Raw genomic sequence first — 25465 nt, forward strand, 5'->3', positions numbered from 1 at the left:
CCTGAGAGCTTTATAAATGTAGGGTGTTCTGAAATTTTTCACAGACACAGATGAATCCAGGAAAGGACCGGGCAGCATGTCATGTCTCACTGGTTCTTTATTGATGGGCCTCAAGGATCACTGTTATCCCTTCTCTGGGGTGAGTGTGTATGTGAGCTGGGTAGGGATTTCCCAAGTCGATCCCTGGCAGAAGGAAGACAACCTGCTGCATACCCAAAGAGCTTAAATCAAGATTTGGGTGTAGGCACTGCGCTATAGTGAGGTGAGAACTACATAACCACACACCCCGCCTACAGAGGTTGGCCCAAAGGGGTGTTAGACCTGTTTACACAGGAAGATGTGCAGCTGATAACAATAAATTTTGAAGCCTGACCAAAAGACACGATCAGCCAAGGTTTGAGCATTTTTCCACTCCTGAGCTGATCGCTGTCACTTTTACACTTGCCGATTATTGGCATTTCTTACAATACTCCTGGCTGAATAAGCCCATGTTAAACACTATGGGGGAGATTTATCAAACTGGTGTAAAGTAGAACTGGCCCAGTTGCCCTTAGCAACCAGTCAGATTCCACTTTTCATTCTTTGCAGATTCTTTGGAAAATGAAAGGTGGAATTTGATTGGTTGATAGGGTGAACTGAGCCAGTTCTACTTTACACCAATTTTGATAAATCTCCCCCTATATACCACTGTATTCAGAAAGCATAGAATTACAGCCTTTATTATTTAGCAATAAGTGTCTGTAAACACAGTCATTTCCCAGAACTACCAGGATGAGCCAGTTCATCATGAAAACTGACAGTGAAATGTTTTACATCTCTTAAGATCATTAGCTATAACCTGAGAAAGCAAGGTCATTATACTGTGCTATAGATATATAGCTGAATTAAGCTGAGGTTACAGAACATGTAACCAGGCATTAGAAGTAAATAGTTATATTAAGATGACGGATATGAAGCGGCCCACCAATAGGCTTTCCGACCTTACCTTTTAAACTTATTAATATGAGCTCATTCCGTGTCTTGATGCTTTCAGAAGAAACCAACCTTTGAAAAACTAATCTATCTAAAGGTCTACATTCACTGCCTTAGAGGTATACACTCACAGAACATATATGCCATAAAGTGGTGTCAGTTACCCATGGGGTCCCATTTATAAATAACTGCATACTGTGTCATATACTTTGCTTGCAGTGGCCTTATGTATAGAAAAAGAGTAGGGGTCCCCTTTGCATAGTGGGGGTCTTTGTATATGTTTATTTTTTCTTGTGCACAAATAAACATAGTAGACAATGTAATGTGCATTTAGCCAAAGTAACCTTGAAGATTTCTTTGAAAAGAAACACTTTCGTGAGTTCTAAACTAACATAAAATAAATACTTCATAGGTTTGATAGTCCCTAAAGTAAATGCTATTCTAGAGGAATATTCTGTACAGAAAATGTATAGAATGATAAATTGTTTCTCTTGCAATTTTTAATATTTTTGGTTAATTTTACAATAATGCCTTAAAGAAGAAGTCTGGTGAAATTTTTTTTTATTAAAGTATTGTACTGCCCCCGAAAAGTTATACAAATCACCAATATAAACATATTACAGGAAATGCTTATAAAGTGCTTTTTTCCCTGCACTTACTACTGCATCAAGGCTTCACTTCCTGGATAAAATGGTGATGTCACGACTCGACTCCCAAAGCTGTGCGGGCTGTGGCTGTGGCTGGAGAGAATGATGGCAGAAGGATGCTCAGTGTCCCTCCAGTGCCCTGTGTCCCTCAGTGTCCCCCTGCCATCATCCTCTCCAGCAGCCACAGCCCACACAGCTCTGGGAGTCGGGTTGTGACATCACCTTGTTATCCAGGAAGTGACATCACCATGTTATCCAGGAAGTGAAGCCTTGATGCAGTAGTAAGTGCAGTCTTACTGGACTGAGGAGTAAGGGTGCCTTTACACAGAGAGATTTATCTGACAGATTTTTGAAGCCAAAGCCAGAAACAGACTATAAACAGAGAACAGGTCATAAAGGAAAGACTGAGATTTCTCCTATTTTCAAATCCATTTCTGGCTTTGGCTTCAAATATCTGGCAGATAAATATCTCTGTGTAAAGGCACCCTAAAAGACTAACTGCATGGGAAAGGTGCGAGGATGAAGGTAACATACATACCTTCGTGCTCCTGTGCAATAGGGACATACCAGCAGGTTAGATTCTTCAACCTACTGATAGTTCCCCTTTAAATTCCCATTGTGTCGATTGGAAATAGTAAAATGAAGCAGTCACAGCTGCATACCATTGATTTTTTTTTTTATTCTTTTTAAAATCCATTTTATTTTAAAGGATTTGTTTTTCATATTTCTTTAGGTCTCTCTACAAGAATTTATTTTACATTTTTCAAATAGAAAGTGTTTAATAACTTGTGTCAGAAATTCTCAGCTGTAAATCTGACCCATGTGGACCTACAAAACTAAATCAAAAAGTGCACTTGTGTGAACTTGACCTTACGCTGATAAGATGTCAGGCATCTGGATTTGAACCATGCTGATCCATAACCTCAGGGGATTTACTAATACACTGTATCAGTAGTGCCCTGTCTATTAGTAGAATATTAAACAATGTAGTTGATGTAGTCATCTTTTCTGCCCAATAAAAAACTAAGTAGCACAATCTCTCCTCACTATCATAACACCTTTAACATATAATCATTTCCATCATGCCTGACTTGTCTCATCTAGATTGCATAGGTTAGTTTTTCTCTTGTTACAACCCAATCTGATTACTATAATACAACATACAAAAAGCCACAAACAGTTAAAAAAATACAGACAGGAATGATCACACGTTCACCATCAAGGTGACTATAAGGTGGGCACAGTAGGACAGATTTATCAACACTGCCGTCAGAACAAGTTGTGGCACTGTGTAAACACTGTAATTCATTTGAGTGATGTGAGAGACATATGTATTAAAGTGCCCCATGGCTCATGAGAAATGTGCCACAATTGCAGCGTGCATTGTTTGGGGGGATTTTTGCTATACACCATGTAAATTGATGATGATTTTACAAAACTGCCTTTATTTCCATGCAGTTTTTGTAGTGTGCTAGTTGTGTGGCTCTTTTCAACACCATTACCATGTGCAGGCTCATACCTAGAAAAGGCTGGGCCCCATAGCAAGCTTTGCCTCTCCCACCTGGGCCACTAGTGATCCTTAGTTCATATAGTTATTTTTACTAAGTAAACAGGCCATACTCTGACCCTAACCCCTAGATGCACCAGGACGTTACTGTACGTCCTGGCGTCACTAGGGGAGTTCAGAGGGGGGTCACACCTCTGCCGTGCCCGCTAATTAGGCATTTAGATGCAGCTATTAAAGTCCTCCATCATTCATGGTCTAGTGGGGGGGATGCCCCTCCATGACGCGATCGCGGAAGAGCAATCCTCGCATATGTGCTGGGGTGGGGTCTGTGCAGTAATGGCGCCGATCCCAGCTCGGCACTCTATTGCTCTCGGCTGCAGAAGCTGAGAGCAATAGAAGAATGATCTCCTGGATCTATGCAGTATATCTATACTGCATAGATCTCAATGAGAGATCAATGTGGTTATACTAGCAGTCCCCCAGGGGGACTTCTAGAATGTGTGTTAAAAAAAAAGAATGTTTTTTTATTTAAAAAAAAAAAAACTCCCCTAATAAAAGTTTGAATCCCCCCCTTTTTCCATTTTATAAATAAAAATAAATAAACATGTTTGGTATGGCCTCATGCGTAATCACCTGAACTATTAAATTATCATATTCCTGATCTTGCACGGTAAACTGCGTAAGCGCAAAAAAATTCCAAAGTGCAAAATTGTGCATTTTTGGTCCCATCAAATCTAGTAAAATTTTAATAAAAAGTGATCAAAAAGTCGGATATATTCAAACAAGGTACCGATAGAAAGAACACATCATGTTGCAAAATATGACACCTCACACAGCCCCATAGACTAAAGGATAAGAGCGCTATAAGCATGGGAATAGAGTAATTTTAAGAAACATTTTTTTTTTTTTTAAAGGTTGTAATTTTTTAAAAGCTATCAAATAAAATAAAAGTTATACAAGTTACAAATTGTTGTAATCATACTGACTTGAGGAACATATATAAGAAGTCAGTTTTACCCTAGGGTGAACAGCATTAAAAAAAAAAAAAAAAAGTGTTAATGGCATATTTTAGGCAAAAATTACATCTGCCATTGCAAAGTACAATTAGTGGCGCAAAAATTAAGGGCTCATCTGGGTTTTTAGGAGGAAAAATGCAGGCGCTATGGCCTTATATATACGAGGGGGAAAAAATGAAAGCGCAAAAATGAAAACAGGCTGTGTCCCTAAGGGTTAAAGGGGAACTTGGACAAAAATATTTTTCTTTAGGATCAACTGGTTTCAGAAAGTTATATAGATGTGTAATTTACTTCTATTTAAAAAATCTACAGCCTTCCAGTAGCTAGATATCCCCTATGCTGTTGAAAAGGGTACACATTTGTTCTTGGAATAACCCTGTTTGATATTTTTTTAGTTTATGTTCTTCAAAGTGATGTGGTGGCATCATGTCTAGGTAGCTGGCAACATAAATTTGCTGTAATAAACATACACATATGGTCGGGAAGAACTACTGCTATAGCAGCTATAGAGGCTACTATATTTATTCCATGGTTATTAGTGGTTATTTATTCCACATGGTGAACACAATACATGAAAAATACCCTGTGTAAGAATTGCCTATTTTCTGGTCGCATCATATTATGGAAAACAATAAATAAAAGGCAATTGAACAGTCTCATCTACCACAATGTGATGAAAAAAATAAAAAACAGTTTATCTCGTGACTATTGAGCCAATAGCTTTATTTATGGTAAATAAAGACATTATTAAAGGGATATATCAGTGAAAATGTTTTTCTTTCAAATCAACTGGTGTCATAAAGTTGTACAGATTTGTAATTCACTTCAATTTAAAAATCTCAAGTCTTCTCATACTTATTTGACCTGTACGAAGTTGTGTATTCTTTTCAGTTTGACACAGTGCTCTCTGCTGCCACCTCTGTCCGAGATTTTTTTTATGGGGATTTGCTACGGCTCTGGACAGTACCTGTTTCGGACAGAGGTGGCAGCTGAGAGCACTGTGTCAGATGGAAAAGAATATTCAACTTCCTACAGGACATATGTAGTGACCCGGTACGGGCCGCTAAATTCTGTTGCACTTGAGTAAGGTAACTCTCTCGGGCTCACACAAGTGGGATGAGGTGTCCGCTGTACTTAGCATTTTTCCCATCAGGTGTCACTAATGTGTCTCTGGGTTACCTGTCCTTTGCACAGTTAAAGTCTTCCAGGGGTTAACTGTTATGTGTCATGTGTTGTTTTTCTGACCAATCACGGGTGCAGGTGCTTTCCCTCCTTTCTCTAACCTATTTCTTTGGCTCTTTTTTCTTCCCACATGTAGTCCACCACTCACAGCCAGGGTTAGAGAAATCCCTGAGGTTAGGACTTATTTCCTGGTGGGATGAGTTAGGGAGTTCAAATCTAGATTCAGTGTGTGAAAGAGCACAGCAAACAAGTTTCTGGAGAAGCTAAGCCAGGCCATGGTTTGACCAGGTCCTTTAACAGGGCCGAAACGTGACAAGTTATTTCTTCTATGAGCACTAGAACCACTATGCAGTGCTAAGCTTTCTACAAGGGGAGAAAAGCCTAACAGGGATCACCTTGCCCATGCCGTGAACCTCTCTAAACCGTGCAGGGCAGTTACCGCAAGAGTAACTGTGGTACCCCAGTGGTACTAGGAACTAGGTACTAGGAAAAGTCTACGTATTCCACTGCGCAGGGCAGGACAACTGGGAAGTCTTGGGAGTCTGCTCAACCCAGATAACATGGCCTTGGTAGCTTGCAACTAGGGGGGGCAAAAGGCGGTCAAGACTAGAAAGTCATCCGTGAGTATGAGTTTTCTCTATTCTCTCCTACTACACGACTCTACTGTTGAGGCAGAGTACACTTCTACGTTGGGCAGGACCCCTCTGGCAACCCCTCTGGCAACCCCTCTCCTCTACTCTCTCTCCTGCAAAGAACCTTCTTACTACAAGTACATGATCTCTACCTCAACTACAAGATTGTAACTGTTGTATTACACATGACTGTATTGTTGCTACCAGAATTCTCTGTATTGTACTAAGGTTATCCTTAGGAAACTGGTCTATTTTACTGAAGCACTGATCTCTGGCTTGTCTCTTCTGCACCCGCACACACATCACTACGCTTAAAGAGAACCAATCATGGAAGAGTTTTTTTTGTTTTTTTTTATTCCTTAATTCTATTTAAATTACTTTTTTATTAATATTTGTAAATAGAAATAATAAATTTTCTGTCCGTGTTTTTAATTTATTCATGTCTCTCTTCACTGTCACGCGCCGGCTCTTTTCAAAAGAGCCGGCGCGTGACAGGAAGCTCCCGACATGCAGAGCGGCAGGAAGAGCTCCCATGAGCCCTTGCCCGCCGCTCTGTAAATACACAATGATCTTGCGCTATACAGCGCGAGATCGCTGTGTATATCTGTCCTAATTAAACCTATTAGTTTCCTCATGAAGATACAGACTGCATTTGCAGTCTGTATCTTATACTCTACCTAATCCTGTGTACCGGTATAGTGTGCCGGGCGCCATCTTGATGACTGGAACGCACCGCTGGAACGCAAATGACGTCATCAAGATGGCGCCCGGCATTACTGCACCGCAACAGGGGAGTAGGTAAAGTATAAGATACAGACTGCAAAGGCAGTCTGTATCTTTATAAGTAGACTTCATGGAGATACAGACTGCCTTTGCTTATACTTTACCTAATCCTGTATAGTGGTGCAGTATTCCCGGGCACCGCCATCTTCATGACGTCAGTTGCGTTCCACCACTGGAACGCACCGCTGGAACGCAAGTGACGTCATCAAGATGGTGGTGCCCAGCAATACTTACACCGCTATACAGGATTGGGTACAGTATAAGATACAGACTGCAAAGGCAGTCTGTATCTTCAGGAATAGACTTAGGGAGAGAGAAACTTTTATTATAGGGGCAGTTAATTTCAGATGATTGGTTCTCTTTAAGGTTAATTCTTATTCAAGTACTGGTAAGTCTCCAAACTGTCTGGGGTGGGCTCTATACCACTCCAGGCTACCGTGACAAGTGTCAAAGTGACCCTAGACCCACTCAGCTACCACACCAACGTAACAGCTGACCTGGCGAGAGTTTACACCAAATACCAACACTCCCCACGCCTCACCGCACATACAGCAGCTGATAAGTATGGGAAGACTTGAGATTTTTAAATAGAAGTAAATTACAAAGCTGTATAACTTTCTCATACCAGTTAATTTGAAAGAAAAACGTTTTCACCGGAGTACCCCTTTAATAACATCTTTATATACCATAAACAGAGATATTGGCTCATTTTTCACTGGATAAACTGTGTTTTTCATCATATTGTGGTAGATGAGACTGTTCAATTGCCTTTCATTTATTGTTTTCCATTATATGATGTGACCAGAAAAAAGGCAATTCCTACACAGGGTATTTTTCATTTATTGTGTTCCACCATGTGGAATAAATAATCACTAATAACCATGGAATAAATATAGTAGCCTCTATGGTTGCTATAGCGGTAGTTCTTCCCGACCATATGTGTATGTTCATCACAGCAGATTTACATTGTCTTACAACAGCTAACAAAGACATGATACCACCACATCACTTCGAAAAACATAAACTGAAAAGTATCAAACATGGTTACCCCAAGATCAAAAGTGATCCCTTTTTTACAGCATAGGGAACAGCTAGCTGAGGGAGCTTCACTGTTTGTAAAAGTAGAGGGAATTTATCAATGTTTTATACTAAGGAAATAAGGGGGAAAAAAAAACAGTTTTTGGGTGATTGACGTCACACTTGCAAAGGAAAAAGTGGGTGGAGCACAGAATAAAAGGGGCATGACCCACCAGATTTACTATGATTTACACCAATGACCTGGTGTAAACCATAGCGGAAATCTACACCAGCACAGAGCTGACATAGATTTCCCTTTACAGTACATGGTCGCTTTAAAAAACTTTCGACATGTACTTAAATCAGTTGGGGCCTAAGTGTACCGACCAATTGGTAGAATGAGTGTAGAGAGAAGTACGCAGCCGAACACTTCCCCTGTTTTCTGTGCATGCAAATAAAGGAGTTTTTACTGGGCAAAATGAACTGATTGGGTGACAACACATGAAACACACTCTTATCAGCTATTTAGCACCATACTACACAGTGTACAGAGTTTGTCTCTATACGTTGTGCGGTGGCAGTGGCAATGCGGCTAAGCTCCTATTCACTTGAACAGTGCTACATTAAAGCAACTCTGTAGACACAATCTGTCCCCCCCAAACTGCTTGTACCTTCGCATAGCTGCTTTTAATCCAAGATCTGTCCTGGGATCTGTTCGGCAGGTGATGCAGTTATTGTCCTAAAAAACTACTTTTAAACTTGCAGCCCTGTGTCAGACTGGCATGGCCTAGAGTGTCTGTGCCCTAACCTTGCACCACCCCTCCGTCCCTCCTCCCCACCCTCTTTACCATTAGGAATGCCACTGGCAGGATATTTCCTATTCCTCTGCAGTGAACAGTGCACAGGTGCCTTAATGATCAAGCCCATGTGCCGTGTTCTCACAGCTGATGAATAGGAGACAATCTGCCTGGAGCATTCCTAATGATGGGTGGGAAAGAGGGACGGAGAGGTTGTGCCAACCTAATGCACAGACACTCTAGGCCATGCCAGTTTGGCACAGGGCTGCAAGTTTAAAAGTTGTATTTTAGGACAATAACTGCATCACCTGCCGAACGGACCACAGGACAGATCTTGGATTTAAAGCAGCTATCCAAAGGTACAAGCAGTTTGGGGGGGGGGGGGGGTCAGATTGTGGGTACAGAGTTGCTTTAAAGTCTAAAAACAGGCATCTGTGCTTACTTTGTAAGAAAATATTTGTTTTATATAGTGTGTGCACAGAGAGAAATGTCACCATATGTAGCATATCATTAGAAAAATAAAAAATCTGGCGCCAACGTATACCTGCACTGAGAGCTATGGGCCCCATTTACTTCAATGGGCCAAATGTAGTCAGCTGGTGACAACATTAGGGTCATTTCCCACACATATTGCTATACCTTCCAGTGTGTGTAAAAACCTGTGCAGGTGTATGTTGGGACCTGATTTTGATGGCTTGTCAACATATATGTGCAATGGAGGGCCGGATCATAGTGCATGTGCATTCTTGCAGCTATATTATGGATGTAAGTATCAGTTTGGGTCCATAGACTGCAGTCAGGCTGCAGGACTTGTGTCCATAATACGATGATAAAATACGCATGTAATACACTCATTTGCGGGGGGCCTCTCACCGGTAACATACTAGATGTCAGCTGTGGTTGACCACTTGCAATAATCTTTTCTTTTTATATATAGTTTTTCTTTTCATTAGTATTTGGAGTAATGATAGACAACTGCAATCCTATACGCATTGAGAGTGAACAAACTACATCATATTATTACTAACCTCCTACTCCCTGATGTGCCTAGAAATCCGTCCCCGGCAGTAATTAGGGTCTAGCACAGGGGCTCCAGGGAGGCATCTAAGGACACAATAAATTGATAAATCCACCTAGGACTGAGAGTTCCATAACTAAACCTAGCATTTATTTATTTTTTACGCCAGTGTCTCTAACCCACTTTAGAAATACATTTTTATTTCTCTATACTCTAGCCCTCAGCGCTTATTGAGCAATGACTTTTTGCCTATATTAATTTAGCAAATGGGTGGAAAAGAAACAATTTATTAATGGTCGCATTGTGCTGGAAATATAAAGAGGTTGTGTGCGAGTCTAGGAAGTCATATTTATCTGGGGCCAGGTTCTGCTTTGACATTAAGTTGTTTTATAGGTCTGCAGATGGATTAAAAAAAAAAAAAAGAAAGTAGCTGAAGCTGTGCCTTAAAGTTTAACAGAAAACTCTACATTAAGATACCGGCAGATTTTAGTCCATTTTGTACTAATCTAAGCAATTATGTATGCTTGTTTACATGTTTAAAAAAAATTAAATTTGCAAAATAGCAGAATATCTCTTTTTTTCAGCGAATATGAAGGAAAACACAAACTTTTGGTAAGTTGTTAAGTGAAACCATTTATTGTCAAACTACTGTGATTTCTCTTTTTAAATCATATTTACAACCGAAAACATCCAAATGACTCTGATCAAAATGTTACATACCGTGTATTGCCCCCTCTAATATCAATAATGTCTTGAAGTCTTTTGTGGTAGTCGTGGATGAGGCTCTTTATTTTCTCAGATGGTAAAGCTGCCTATTTTTCTTGGCAAAAAGTCTCCAGTTCCTGTAAATTCTTGGGCTGTCTTGCATGAACTGCGCACTTGAGATCTCCCCAGAGTGGCTCAATGATATAGAGGTCAGGTGACTTAGATGGCCACTCCAGAACTTTCACTTTGTTCTGCTGCAGCCAATGACTTGTGCTTTACAGTATGAATTGTGTTCCTTTCATGAGAGGCCTTGTTGTCACCTCTCTAAATGTAACATTTATGATTGTGGCCAAAAAGTTTGATTTTGGTCTCATCACTCCAAATTAACTTGTTCCAGAAGTTTTGAGGCTTGTCTCTGTGCTGTTTGCCATATTGTAAGCAAGATACTTTGTGGCATTTATGCAGTAATGGCTTTCTTATGGCAAAGCAACCATTCAGCCCATTTTTCTTTAAGTGCCTCCTTATTGTGCCACACAGCTATTTTTCAGAGAGCCCTGTATTTCAGCTGATGTTATTTTTGGGTTTTCCTTTGCATCCCAAACTATTTTCCTGGCAGTTGTGGCCGAAATTTGTGTTGGTCTACCTGACTGTGGTTTGGTTTTTACAGAGCCGCTGATTTTCCATTTGTTAATAACAGTTTGAACACTGCTAACTGGCTTTATCAGTTCCTTGGATATCAGAACAAAGTGAAGGTTCTGGTGTGGCCCTCTGAGTCTACTGACCTCAATATCATTGAGCCACTCTGGGGAAATCTCAAGCCTGCAGTTCATGCAAGACAGTTCAGGAATTTACAGGAACTGGAGGCTTTTTGCCAAGAAGAATGGGCAGCTTTAGGCTATGTTCACACTATGTATAACTTTATGCGCCTGTGAACACTGCCTATTGATCTATGGGATCCCGGCCGAAGCGTATACACATCGTATACGCTCTGGCTGGGATCCCGTGCTGCGCCGCAAATAACTGACATGTCCGTTTTCTGCGGCCGCAATTCAATGAATTGCGGCTGTAGGAAACCCTGTCGGTTCACTCTATGAAGCAAGCGGCTCCGGCCACTTGCTTCATTGTGTGCTGTGGGAGGTTCTGATGCGGGCGCGCGCTGATGTTCCGGCATCCGAACCCTGCGACCGGAAAGATCATCCGGCCAGTACTTAAGTCACGGAACGGCCGGTCGTTCACGTAATGTGAAGATAGCCTTAGCATCTGAGAAAATAAGGAGCCTCATTCACAATTACCACAAAAGATTTCAAGCTGTCATTGATGTTAGAGTGGGCAATACACGGTATTAAGAACTTGGTTATGTAACCTTTTGATCAGGGTCATTTGGATGTTTTTGGTTGTCATTATGATTTTTGGTTGTCATTATGAGTTTGACAATAAACGGGTTCACCCAACCACTAACCATGAGTGGGAAAAAAGCTTTTGTGTTTTCATTCATATTCTCTTAAAAAAAGGACAAGAAAGCAAAAATTCTGCCAGGGTATGTAAACTTTTGAGCACAACTACATATACACACATATATATAATTTAAATACAGCATTTTTTTTAACAAACATTAAAATTTTGCAAGAAATTGTCAAATTGCCGCACACATCAAGCCAAAGAATTATAGAAGGGAACAGGATAGAATGATTATAATTGATAGCATTCTCATTAGTAATTGTATTTTGTTATTATGGCTGACCTTTTGCTTCGTGCAGCATAAGGAAACTTGAATTAGTCACTTTGTGTATACAAAACAGCAATTGTGATTGAATGTTTCTGATTAAGAATACATTTAAATCTAGGTTGTACTGATTATAATATCCACATGCCATGGATCACACAGCTCCTCCAAATCATTTCCATAAGAAATCAAACATCATACAGTCTACTGGCATCTTAGTTCCATTACACAAGTGGAAATGCAAAGAGATTAATAACCTTTTGAGTCAGACATAGTGGAAGGGTTTGACCTTGAGTAATTGCTTGCAAAACTGAACGATAAAAACAAGTTCATTTACTTGGGTAAATTTTACTTTAAGATTAGTTTTTGTCTGATTGTATTTACTTTACATCACTCTATATGTCATATCACTTTTGTATTAACATCGGAGTTCTATGAATGTAAAATGATATATATATATCTGACAGTTTCAGTGAACAAGGTTATCCTCTTTTATACATTGCACTATTAGACATGCTGTATTTTATCAATCACCTACAGGTTTTGGGATCTTTGCTGGCAGTCATTCAATGGTAACATTTCTTGTTTACTTCCAGAGGATGAAATTCTGTCCTGATGAAGTGATGGACTGCACTTGTTCCTGCTTGGGATCTGATCCAGGCTTTGCCTTGAAAAACTATATTAAAACTACACAAATTCTGCAGTGTGTAAACAAAACCCTTCGGCATGTACCTATTTAAAGATATTCACATATACAGTGCGGTTGTGGATTAAAGGGGAACTCTGGGCAGGCTTATTAAAAAATCAAAAACTTCTTAAGGGTGGGTTTACATGTAGCGGAATCGCAGCGGATTTCACGCTGCTCCTGCTGTATATAAACTTCGCCCCCCTTAACCCACTGCAGCCCAGTGAATATTTTATCCGCTTGCTTCTGTGACTCCCTGGTGTCCTGCTCAGCCAATCAGTGCACTGTCCCACCGCAGCCCCTGATTGGCTGAGTGGGACGTCAGGGAGCCAAGAGCCATAGGAGCAGGCCAAAGCACGGACCAATAAGCAGCGGATTAAGGGGGGGGCAGCTTTTACATACAGCAGGATGGAAATTCTATTGTGAGCATGTAATCCTATTATAACTGACAGTATGGGTATCGCAGCAGATTTAGTTGCATGAAATCTGCTGCAATTCTGCTATGTCTGAACCCTATGTTCCCCCATGACACTCTTCATGTGGTTTTACAGTAGTCCTGCTCCTCTGATGCAGTTTTTTGCTTGCTCCATATCTCTTTGTTGTTCCTCTTGATGTGGACCAGTATCAGACTACATTTCCCAGTAGTTTTTGCACTGCATGCTGAGAATATCCTATTTTTCCTATAACATGACCCGCCCCTCCCAGGTCCTCCTGCTCACACACCAACCTCTCTCCAGCCCCTGTCAGTAAGTGCTCATCAACAAGCTGAAAGTGAAATGGTGGTCACATGATCTCTCTCCCCTAAAAAGGGGGGGGGGGGCAACGGCAGGGAAAGCAAGAGTCAAAGTGGAGTGCAGGGGGCGGGCAATTTTATTAGAAAAAGCAATCCTGTGCCATATCCAACACTGTGTGAACAATGTCCTATTCTGGGTCGCTAGTCTCAGTATTCCAAATGCGTCAGATAAATAAAGCAGCTGCTTCAAAATTGCTTCTTTGTTGAAAAACTTCATGCACAATACAATAACATAAGCAGAATAAATCACCACAGTGTTGTAGACGAGGGGCTGGTTTTATTCACTTCCTGGATGTTAGTCAACTACCAGTGCGACAGAACTCTGCAGACATGGTAATACATTATATATATCTATATAACCTTTAATGTAAATTTTAATTGAAAATAATTTTCCCCTTCGGGAGTTCCCCTTTAAGGATGTTTAGTCTTGCCCATATTTATAGTATAATATTGTGGGAGACATTTATGAAGACTGGCTTACTCATACAAAGCTCTTAAATTAGGCCCCGCCTCCACTTACCCAACTGGATTTGTTATGGAAGCACCTCAAGAGTGCTGTCATATTGACAGTCTGTTCCAAATTACAAGTTATAAGTTTATGGTGCGCACTGAAAATCAAACATCCCGACACACTGATGGTTAAGGTGGATCTCCTTTATTCAAAGATGGCAGCCAGTTTATATATTCTGGGAGTGTGTGTTCTTCTACTCATGTCAGTACTTCATTGGCTGAGGTACGAAAAGTGTTACTTACATAGCACTAGTGTTTACTTACATAAGCTTTAAGAATTGTAAATATCTCTACATGTTTAGAAGGTCAGCGCCATATTGTAATGGCTTAACTAAATATACAAAATATGACATCCTTAACAGATTTACTAAGTGTAGCATGCCTCTTAGTGAAACCGGCCTGACCTGTGCCTGCCATATGGCGGGCGCAGAAATCTACACCTGACACTAGATTTTGCCCATGATTTTTGACTGCCCATAAAGGAGATAGATGCACAGGATTTATAAAGTGCAGCTCTCTGTCTAAAACATTACCCCTCACAAAGCCCTATACAGCAAAAAAAAAAAACACTTATCGGGGTCAAGAAATATAATTTAATAAAAAGTTTTGCAAACTAGTAGAACACGACTAAACTACATAAATTGTAATCGTACTAACCTGCGGAATAAATTTGATATGCCAAAAAACTTGGATTGAATTGTGTTTGGTTTTGTTTTCAATTCTACCCTACAAAAAAAAAAAAAATTTTGGTTTCCTATTACATTGTATGGTATTATGAAGGCTGCCATTAAAAAGTACTGCTGGTCCTGCAAACACATTTGAAGGAATATTCCCTCCTACAATATCTGTATATCTTGTCTTTATTATTGCTCCTATTCTTAGTGACCTCTTCTTCCCATGGCCTCTTCTTACCTTTGTGGATACCTCTAGGTTTTGTATGCTGTTTAATTACTTGTCAGCTATGTTGATCATCTGAGATCTACACAATTGATTCACATCAGCTCTCATTCTCGGAGTAGTCACGTGACACCGTGATAAAGATCGGACCACATTCTTTATGTTCTATTTCAAGGAGAATCCTAAAGATAGAATAAAAGCATGACTCCAGCCAAAATGAGAACTTGACTGTATTCCTGAAATCAGCTATGTTCAATTATTGCGTGCTTTCTCCTGGATTCCTCCTGTTTCTAGGGCAAGAAGTAGATGTCTGATGGTTACTTCCTGTTAATCATATTAGATTTCATCTGAATAAGTTCTCAGTCACCCAGTGTCATGCACTTGATCTTTTCCATCTCTCAGGGACTGCTGACAGCCCTCCACTTAACCCTCCTGTCACTGTGCAGGAACATCCTTGATTGAATCTTAACCTGTCAAGTGTGAAGCATGATATGGTACCAGGGATCAAACGTTACTCGTTCATTGCGAACATATGTCTGACAGACAAAGGCAATTGCCCTACAAGGTAAGAGTTTTTTTTTTTTCAACACAGAATGCTGGGGAATTTAATCAATTATAATGTCAATAAATGAGGAAATAACTAGTTTCTCCACTTACTAGGGTTTTATAGAAATCAATAAGACTAGCAGCTACAGATATTGCCTGAAAAGGCCTTGTGTTATGTCAGATTTTTTTTTTTATCTTTCCATTTAGTGTATATCCTGTAAGAAGCGCCTGATGTAGACATCAAATGAATCCATAAGCTATTACAACATTTATTCAAAGGCCATGTGTGGTCACTCAATTTCCCTGTGGAGAGACCAAAGCTCTGAAAACAGGGCCAACGTGACCTCTACTACATGGGTCACATGGGGTAGTGTAAATTTGCTCTTTTCAAAATTTTTGCTTGTATAAAAGACAGCCATGCCATATAAAAGAGTTGATAATAACAATTACAATATGTCTGCTTTTTGTTGGCATCATTCGGTAAGTGTCCTTTTCCTTTTTTAAAGCATTATAGGGTGACTTGTAAGTTTTCATGAAGATTTCAAAATTTAGGGAGAAATCCATTTAAGAGGTGGATTTTAGAGACCTGTAAACTAGAAACCCCTACAAAGCACATTTTCAAAACAGCACCTTTATAAAATTTATCGTAGGATTCAGGAACTTGTCAATCGATTTAAGAACTTTGTAAAATATTTAGGTGGTTCACACAAAATGCCGCTATCAAAAGTTAAATGGCTTGAAAAATCCACATCTGGGGCACTGCAATGATAGTAATCGAGCACCGATCTCAGAGATCAATGCAGTACATATATACTGCATTGATTTCTCTGAAAGATAGTGCAGTGGTCATAGTCCACCAAGTTACAGATTTAAAAAAAAGTTTTTCATTAATGAAAAATTCCATCCCATAATAAAAGTTTAAATCACCCCCTTTTCCCATCTTATAAATAAAAAAAATAAACAGGCACAGAGACACTAATGGGTCTCTCTGCCTGTCAATCATTCCAGCAGAACAGTCACATTGCATTGCAGGGTTTCTAATGGGCAACCTCATAGATACAGCAATTAGTCACTATTGATTAAATATGGCGTTAGACTGCCAAAGCGCAAGCACTGGTCTCTGCAGCTGTGGAGGGAGCACGGGTGTGATTGATAATGGGCTAAACCATCACATGGCCTCCGCATCTGTGCTCATGTGTCGTAAATACTCTACTGCACTGAGCATAACTACCTTCAATTGTGTTGTACATGTACGGCCCAGAACAGATGCGTTGTTACATTTCCCTTATGGTCTGTTTACATGAAGCGATAATTCACCCAATCGATCGGAAGCAACTATTTGGTTTTTCATAACGATCAGCGTTTAGACAAATCTTTAGAAAAATAGTTAGAAAAATCATTAATGCGATGGTTTTTAGGACCACTTAAAGGAGAAGTCTGGCAAAAAATGTTTATTTAAGTATTGTTTTGCCCCCCCCCCCCCCCCCCCAAAGTTATACAACTCACCAATATACACTTATTACGGGAAATGCTTATAAAGTGCTTTTTTCCCAGCACTTACTACTGCATCAAGGCTTCACTTCCTGGATAACATGATAATGTCACTTCCTGGATAACATGTTGATGTCACGACCCGACTCCCAGCGCTGTGCGGGCTGTAGCTGCTGGAGAGGATGATGGCAGGGGGACACTGAGGGACACAGGGCACTGGAGGGACACTGAGCATCCCTCTGCCATCATCCTCTCCAGCAGCCACAGCCCGGACAGCTCTGGGAGTCAGGGCGTAAAATCACCATGTTATCAAGGAAGTGACATCGCCATGTTATCCAGGAAGTGACATTACCATGTTATCCAGGAAGTGAAGCCTTGATGCAGTATTAAGTGCAGGGAAGAAAACACTTTATAAGCATTTCCCGTAATAAGTGTATATTGGTGATTTATTTAACTTTTGGGGGGCAATACAATACTTTAATAAAAATTTTCACCGGACTTCTCCTTTAAGCCCATCTCACACATAGGGCGAATCTTTGAAATGCTATTTACACGAAGCGATCTGAGAATTTTTAGCGAATGACCAACAACGATTTGAGAACATGTTGAAAGATCACAATGAGCGATTTCTCACTCGTTGCTTGATCGTTCGCTGTGTTTACACTGAACGATTATCGCTCAAATGCAATCGTTATTGTGAAAATTCGAACAATAATCGTTCCGTGTAAGCGCACCATTAGTTAGATACCTTAGCAGTCTATCGCTGACAGGTGCTGCTGTCACATCACAGGCATCCATTTGACAGGTACAACATAGAAAGCTTTGAAAACTGTTATGACTTATACATTAAATAGATGCTTCCTCAGTGCTCCCATAACGTACAGGCTATTGTATTATCACTTTTATTAATCTGTCTTTGAACAACACAGTCTACCACGCTATTCTATAGCTCTACAGTACTGAACTAGAGACAGACATAAGAAAACTCTTCTGGCCTCCATTTGGCTAATGTAATCCTATGGATATATTTAGCATGGACTTTCCCTGCATATACAATAAATGCAGATGAAAAATATGACAGGTTTATTTAAACTTCTGAAAATATGCCTTTATTAAAATGAGCTTCAAGTGCGTTTCTTATGATATAATGTTGTCTATGTTACCATTCCATATTTAACGAATCATAGATGAGAATCAATCCATGTAAACTATCCAGTTGAGTACATATGATGTAATATAGATACACATCGCACATCAATAAGTTTACGCACCAAACAGCAATTTTGTGTTCCATCTGCTCATTGTGACCACTGCATTATCTTTTAATTAGACATCATTATTTTCCTTTTGTTGTTGATCCCGATATATATGCTGCTTATGTGACTCTCATTAAGCCTTCAGGCAAATTCTCTTTCCCTTACAAGAAACTATTTTATACTAGGCCAAAGGAGAAAACAACAATATGTAAGAGGTGTTTTGGGGTTCTCGTCTCTCATCACTACAGAGCAGGGCGGTGGTAGGGAAAGAGATGCCTTAGATGCAGTTCAGACTCTGCTCTGTAGTAATAAGGGGCAAGCACCCCAAAACAGCTGTCTACACATGGATGCCTCCCCCTTTTTGAAGAGACTTTGCTTTAGGTAGTATGACATTGTTTTTTCCTCTATGAAGGAGAGCTGATTAGTCGACTTTTTCCCATGATGAATACCTGAAAATAAATTTACATACACCACTGGGTCCTTTAATGATAATCAGTAAACCCCCCCTCCCCCTTTCTTTCACTATTTGATTTTTTAGGACTCATGTACTTTCACAATTTTTTAAGGCTCACAATCAGATCTAAATTGACCAATTTTAGACGCATAGGGGGAGATTATTTAAACATGGTGTAAAGTGAAACTGGCTTAGTTGCCCCTAGTAACCAATCAGATTCCACCTTACATTCCTCACAGACTCTTTGGAAAATGAAAGGTGGAATCTGATTGGTTGCTAGGGGCAACTGGACCAGTTTCACTTTACACCATGTTTGATAAATCTCCCCCCATAGACACTAGAGCCAATTTCACAGAAAGCCAATTGTCCTATCAAAATGTTTTTGGAGAGTGAGATGAAACCTACACAAACACTGGGAGAACATACATTACCCTTGGTTGAATTTAAACCCAAGACCCTTGTGCTGTAAGGCAACAGTGCTTTTAATCTACTCTGTTAAGAGAGAGTTATATGACCTGTTTTAAAAATAATTCTTTACCCTCCAAACAGACTTAACAGAGCTCCAATTCGCTTTTCTACAGCGCCTCAGCGATCAGGAATCACTGATCCTGAAGCTTTTCAGGAGGCTTCAGAAAACCATCAGTGTTTCCTGGTTGTAAAAACGGATTAGTATAAAAAAAAAAATCACTGCGACCGGCTGCAGTGGCTTCTCCTTCGATCCCCTGGCGATATGTGCGCACGAGTGATGTCACTTGTTTGCCGCAGCTTTGGGGGAAAAGTAGCGGCCTCTTGTGGCTGGAGGCATAATACTGCCCCCGGCCACAAGAGTGATTGATGGGGTCGGTCAGTCACAGCACCACATTTAACTGTATGTGCTCCTGATTAGAAATGTGTACAGTTAAAGGACCAGGGTGCTGGCGCTGGTACGGGTTGCCATGCAAAACATCCAGAAATACATTACGAAATCTGGGTAAGGGGCCTTATTATTCAGTTTAGTAAAACCCCTGCCCCGTGGCCATGTAAGGAGAATGTTAAACCACATACATGATGTTCTTACAGCCGCGATTGGCTGAGCATAACTGTGCTCAGCCAATCGCGGCTGAGCACAGTTGTGAGGCAGCGGAGGGGGGACGGCGGCAAGGATTCGGCCGTCCGTCCAAAGATGACGTTTGGCCCTCGACACGGATCAGGTAATGTATAATGCACCACACTTCCGGGTACACGTGCGGGGGTGGGGGGACACAGGGAAGGGGGCGATTCACAGACATAAAATACATTACAAAGTTGTATAACTTTGTAATGTGTGTTATTCTGTGAATAATTTTTTAGCGCCGCACTACCCCTTTAAGTAAAACTCTAATTAGCTGTATCTATGTTATGTCATTGTTGTTATATTTATTTTTACCTGTTTATTTGATACACACATATAACAGAGAGAGAACATATAGAGACATCTAGAGATATTTACTATACAACCACTGAATTGTCTTGGAAAGCAGATATATATATATATATATATATATATATATATGGTATAATCTTGTACAGTAAATTACTTATCTTACACAGAAAGAGGCAATTAGTCCTTATTGCTCACATATTGTATGTTTCTAATATAACTTATATGCTGATTCGATCATATTCACAGATACATCCTCCCTTTTCCTCATACAAAGTGCATTTTGTATTACAGAGACTGTATAGTCGGTCATGCCTAGCTGTATATATTGGAAACCATGTGCATTTAGCTGTGTTTTTAAGAGGGCTGAGCTTGGCTACAGAACTGTAAATCCCATCATATTAGTCCTATAAATTACAAATTCAAGTGCTCAGTCAGTAATCTGTATGACTACCTTCATAATCCCATTCTTTTTCCATTTAGTGATTTATTCCATTGAGTCCCAATATTGCTGATTTCCTAAGATAACCTCAATTTATTATTCTAAATAAATTCAATCTGTTTTTCCATTTTAACAAATTGCTCTATCATCTTCCGCCATCCTATTTCTATCTCATTAGTGAAAGTGCTCAGAAACGGAACCCCCCCTATAGCTCTTCTAATCATCTCCTAGTTACAGGACCCCCACCTGGCATATTACTCTAACTGTCCTAGGGACATAGCTGCTGGATGAAGAATTATAGTAAGTAAATGTGTACTCACCTTAATAAACCTCTGTGTTTCATCGAAACATTTCCACTTGTTTATTGGAGAAGTAAGCACAAACATCCAAGTATGCTCTTGATCAAAAGTGCTAAGTTCTTCCAAACGTCCTTAAGCACTTTCTTAATACTTACTTACAGCACAAGTCCTGGCATGTTCTATTGAAAAGCAAGTGGCCCACCTCCTCACTGACATCACTACAGTTGTATCTTAGCCGTGAGACCACATGCCTTTACTGCTGATGTGTTGATCAGTAGTCACTTCCCCTGTTTATCTCTATGAGCCTTAAATGAACTACCTCATATAAGTGAATAGGCCTAGTCTACACAGCTATAGCAATTAAATGTCACAACGCCAGTCATGTGGGTGAACAGTGGGATTAGAAAAAGCTAAAGGGTTTTTTTTTTGGGCAGGGAGGGCTTGTTGATATGTTGCTGGGACTGCAGGGAAAATAACAGACAAGTATACTTACCCAGCCTGCTCCCCAGCTCCAGTCCCTTCAGTGTTCCTCCTCATGGATCCTGTGACATTTCATGTGAACTGGAACCGCCTGATCAGTGTAGTTATTGGCAGAGTGGGCAGTCCTTGTCCACATGGCATGTCAAAAGAAGCACAAAGAACACTGTAGCAGGGATCAGATGCTCAGGAAGATGAAAGCAGCAGGGGAGAAGGCTGGGTAAGTATGCTACTTTGTTATTTTCCCTGCAACATATTGAAAACCCTCCCTGCCTGGAAAACCCTTTTGGAAAACTATCTTTTTTTAGTAAAATAATGGCCGCCATTTTAATTTAAAATAACAGTCGTTTTCAGTCTTCAATGATTTTCATGGAAATTTATGAAGTCTATGGAAACAACAGCCGTTAGTTCACACAATGTATATAATAATGTTTGTGTCAGTAATTCATGGCCATTATTGAGCAAACAGCAGCAGATATTTTGCACATAGATTATTTCCTCACCATAATTTATAGAATATTAAATAGAACTTTAAAATAGACTCACCCAAAAGGGCGTTAAAAAGCAGCCTATACTTGAATAATGTACCAACAGCCACCATAGAATGATACTCAAAAACAACGGCCGTGGTTTTGAGTATCAAATAAAGGCCATTTAAAATAGTTGTGTGAACATAGCCTTAAGCTGAATGTAAGGGAGGTAAGTATCAGCCCAGATATTTATGGTGGTAATTGAATATTTTTCCCAGACTGCTGTTAATAAATAGTAATAAATACAACACATAGCAACAATTATAGATTCATTTTGACAACTAATAGGAGAAATGCATATTATGTATCTTAAAAAAAGATCCTTCATTCATTTACTTCCACATTCCCTATGTTTTTGTTTTTGTTTTTCTTTGCTCATAAAATGCACACTTACCTCCAGTATTCCTGTCATTCATTCTGTTTCGTCCATGCTCAACTGCATCCATACATTTCATTACAGCAGTTAGTTGACCCCCACAGTCTGACCACCAGAAAAGCATAACAGATATTCATGCATGCCACCTCAAGAAGTCTGACAAAATGTTTTTTATTTTATTGTATTGCCCGGCAAAAGTTATACAAATCACCAGTATACACTTATTATAGGAAATGCACATAAAGTGTTTTTTCCCTGCAGTTACTACGGCATCAAGGCTTCACTTCCTGGATACCATGGTGATGTCACTTCCTGGATACCATGGTGATGTCACGACCCGACTCCCAGAGCTGTGCGGGCTGTGGCTGCTGGAGAGGATGATGGCAGGGGGACACTGAGGAACACAGGGCACTGAAGGGACACTGAGCATCCCTCTGCCATCATCCTCTCCAGCAGCCACAGCCCGCACATTTTCAAGTCAAGTTTTTACAGTAGTAACACTAAATTAATAATGCCAATAAAAAACACAGTACCTGTGTAAAGATGCCCAATAGTGTTCTAACACTTATGTGGCAGTACATTAGATTACAATAAGGCCATACTTATTATTCACAGATCACTGCCTTACATATTACTGTACCCATAGCTTATTATTATGTACATAGTAGCGCTCATAGAAAAATGTCAATACAACAGTACCAACCAAGCATTAGTACCCATAAAGGAAAGGAAAGCCAAGCACAAAGCACTGACCATAGAATATAGCTAACCATAATGCTTTTTAAAAAAAAAAAAAATTATTATGTTTGCAACTATAGAATGCTTACTTATTAAGATATTGGTGAAAATGACAACTGTAACATGGCAAGAATAAAACTTAAAGAAAAAAGATTATTGCCGCCTTTGTCCGTGCTATAAAATATCAGGTACAGTCATTTGTACCTCGGTTATGGAAAATAATGGCCCCTTTTCCAGTGTCAACAGAAAATAGAATGAAAGTATTGCAATCATTTTTGTCATCATGTTAGGTGACAATGGCAGGTGGCCTGAATGCGCGGAGCCTACAATAGCAGAATTCTGCATTCTTCCTTATACTTATCTACTGGAGCTCCAGGAACGAGATGGGGAATCCTTTATGGATAAAAGAGCAATAACAAATAAAAGAGGAATTTTTCAACCCAAATATAAAAGAATGATTTCATCTAATATTAGGTTTAACTCCTGATGGTTGAGGTAGTAATGTTTAATGATGAATAGCGCTTAATGAAAACTTTACTGCTTATCGATGTTAAATTATACTGCGAGCATTAAAGACTACTTTGCTTTCTATAACACATAAATGAAATAAAATGTTATCTATGGGTTAGCTCTGTATAAATGCCATTATTAAAAGTCTCCTGTTCTCCTTCATCAACATTTCCACGTTTTTAACGGTCTACATTTTTATCTTGACACTTCAAAGAGATTCTGTCGGTAATCTCATTGAAAGTCGTGTATTAATGTGGTTAGCTTGTTTTATATAAACAGATTATTATGGGCTTTTTTACCAGTTGCGAAGGCAAAGGTCGGTTCTTTTACCTCTCGGTGCACTGGTATAGCTACCTGCTCGTCTGCCCACTTCTCTTACCACATCTCCTCATGAATGCTTAGCTGATCCCTTGCAGCGGCCTTAAGTTACATCGTTGTTTGAGAGGGCACTGTTAGAGGAGCAGCAGATGGCCGTATTAGTGCACTGAGGGTTAAAAGAATACCCCCAATGCACCAAAATACAGCACACCAGAAGGGCTTGAAAAAATAAAGTGTGGTGGTCCTCAGCCTAAATACTTGTAGCTCTGTTCTCACCCTGTGATCATAGCAATATAGTGTGAATTTCAACTATAAAAACTGTGCACATCGGAAGAGAGAGATGGAGGAGATCCATCCCTAGGAGATTTTTGTTTAAACCAAAAATGTGCAAATTTTTGTCAACGTACTTGTTGCTTGTCTGACGGGCAGACAGGGGCACAGCAACATGCGGAGGGAGAAAGGGGCAAGTCGGTGTAAATCATGATGACACCAGCTCAGGTTTGCTGGATTTAATAAGAGGCGTGCGCTGCTCAATAAATCCAGAGTCACGGTACTTTTACACGGAGCGATAATTTGCCCGATCGCACGATTAACGATTTTGAATGAACAATGTTTTTTTTATAACGATCAGCGTTTAGACGGAACGATATATCGTACGGAAAATTAGCTATGCGATCGTTTTGCGATAGTTTAAGCCTATCTCACACATAGGTGAAATCGTTGAAAGAATGTTTACACTGAACGATCTGCGAATTTTTTGCGAACGATCAACGATGATTTGTGAACATGTTGAAAGATCAAAATGAACGATTTATCGTTTGTCGTTTGATCGTTCGCTGCGTTTACACGTACGATTATCGTTCGAATTCGATCGTTATCGTGCAAATTCAAACGATAAATCGTTCCGTGTAAAAGGACCATTAGACATGGGAACAGAGATTTTGGTAAGACTGGTCTTAAAGGGGAAATATCAGCATTAGACAAATGTAAGCTGCTGATAGCTTTCTAGTGGGCACAGGCGCTAAGTATAAAGGTATGTTCCGTGCTGTTAGCTATTAAAAATCCTCTGCCCAATAAGCTGTTAGGAGCACTGGGGTTGGGGCTACTGCTCCCCAAGCTCTGATCTGGCTACCCCTCTATTGATAATGATTAGGGGTGGGCCGGCTGGGGGTAGACCTTCCCTTAGTGCTCCTAACTGCTTACCGGGCAGAGGATTTCACTGATAATAGCACTGGAACTGCGCCAAGGAGGAAGGTAAGAGACCCGTAGGAAGCATTGGGGGAGCACGGAGAGGTAAGTGTAAGCCCTTTAATATTTTCTATATACTTACCAACACATAACCAATAAACGAACAAACAGACTTTTCCCCATAACTATGAAAACTTAGTCTGCCTATAACACACAATTGCCTTATTAATCAGTGCAAATTTACAAACTAATTGAATTTTTTAGGCACTGTACAACTTTTTCAAATCAGGCTGTGACAGATTTCCTTTAAATACTCACCCATGCCCACAACCCCCTGAAGGGCAGGACAAATTGTCAGTACACTCAATTGGATTAGCGATGATCACCCCATCGATCGCTCACTGTAAAAGCTATCTACATGTCATGAAGCTCCATGGAAAGCGTTAAGGGTGACAGGCATCCTGCCACTTCAGGGGACCTCCGCAGCTCTCATGAATAAACCAGTCCTTCTCACGGCCTACGCTTGCATACCACAAATAATATGGTTAGAAACCTGC

General features: G+C 40.1%; 1 protein-coding gene across 1 annotated transcript in view; it reads right to left on the bottom strand.

Annotated features, from left to right (window-relative positions):
• Positions 1-20911, bottom strand: part of LOC138785550 (uncharacterized) — a 104766-nt gene extending 83855 nt beyond the window's left edge. The window contains exon 1 of the mRNA XM_069961606.1: positions 20793-20911. Within this exon, the coding sequence (XP_069817707.1) occupies positions 20793-20858 (66 nt within the window). The 5' untranslated portion in view covers positions 20859-20911. The remainder of the gene's footprint in view (positions 1-20792) is intronic.
• Positions 20912-25465: the final 4554 nt, after the last annotated feature.

The sequence above is a fragment of the Dendropsophus ebraccatus genome, chromosome 3 (genome assembly GCF_027789765.1).
Source record: "Dendropsophus ebraccatus isolate aDenEbr1 chromosome 3, aDenEbr1.pat, whole genome shotgun sequence".
NCBI classification, from domain to species: Eukaryota; Metazoa; Chordata; class Amphibia; order Anura; family Hylidae; genus Dendropsophus; species Dendropsophus ebraccatus.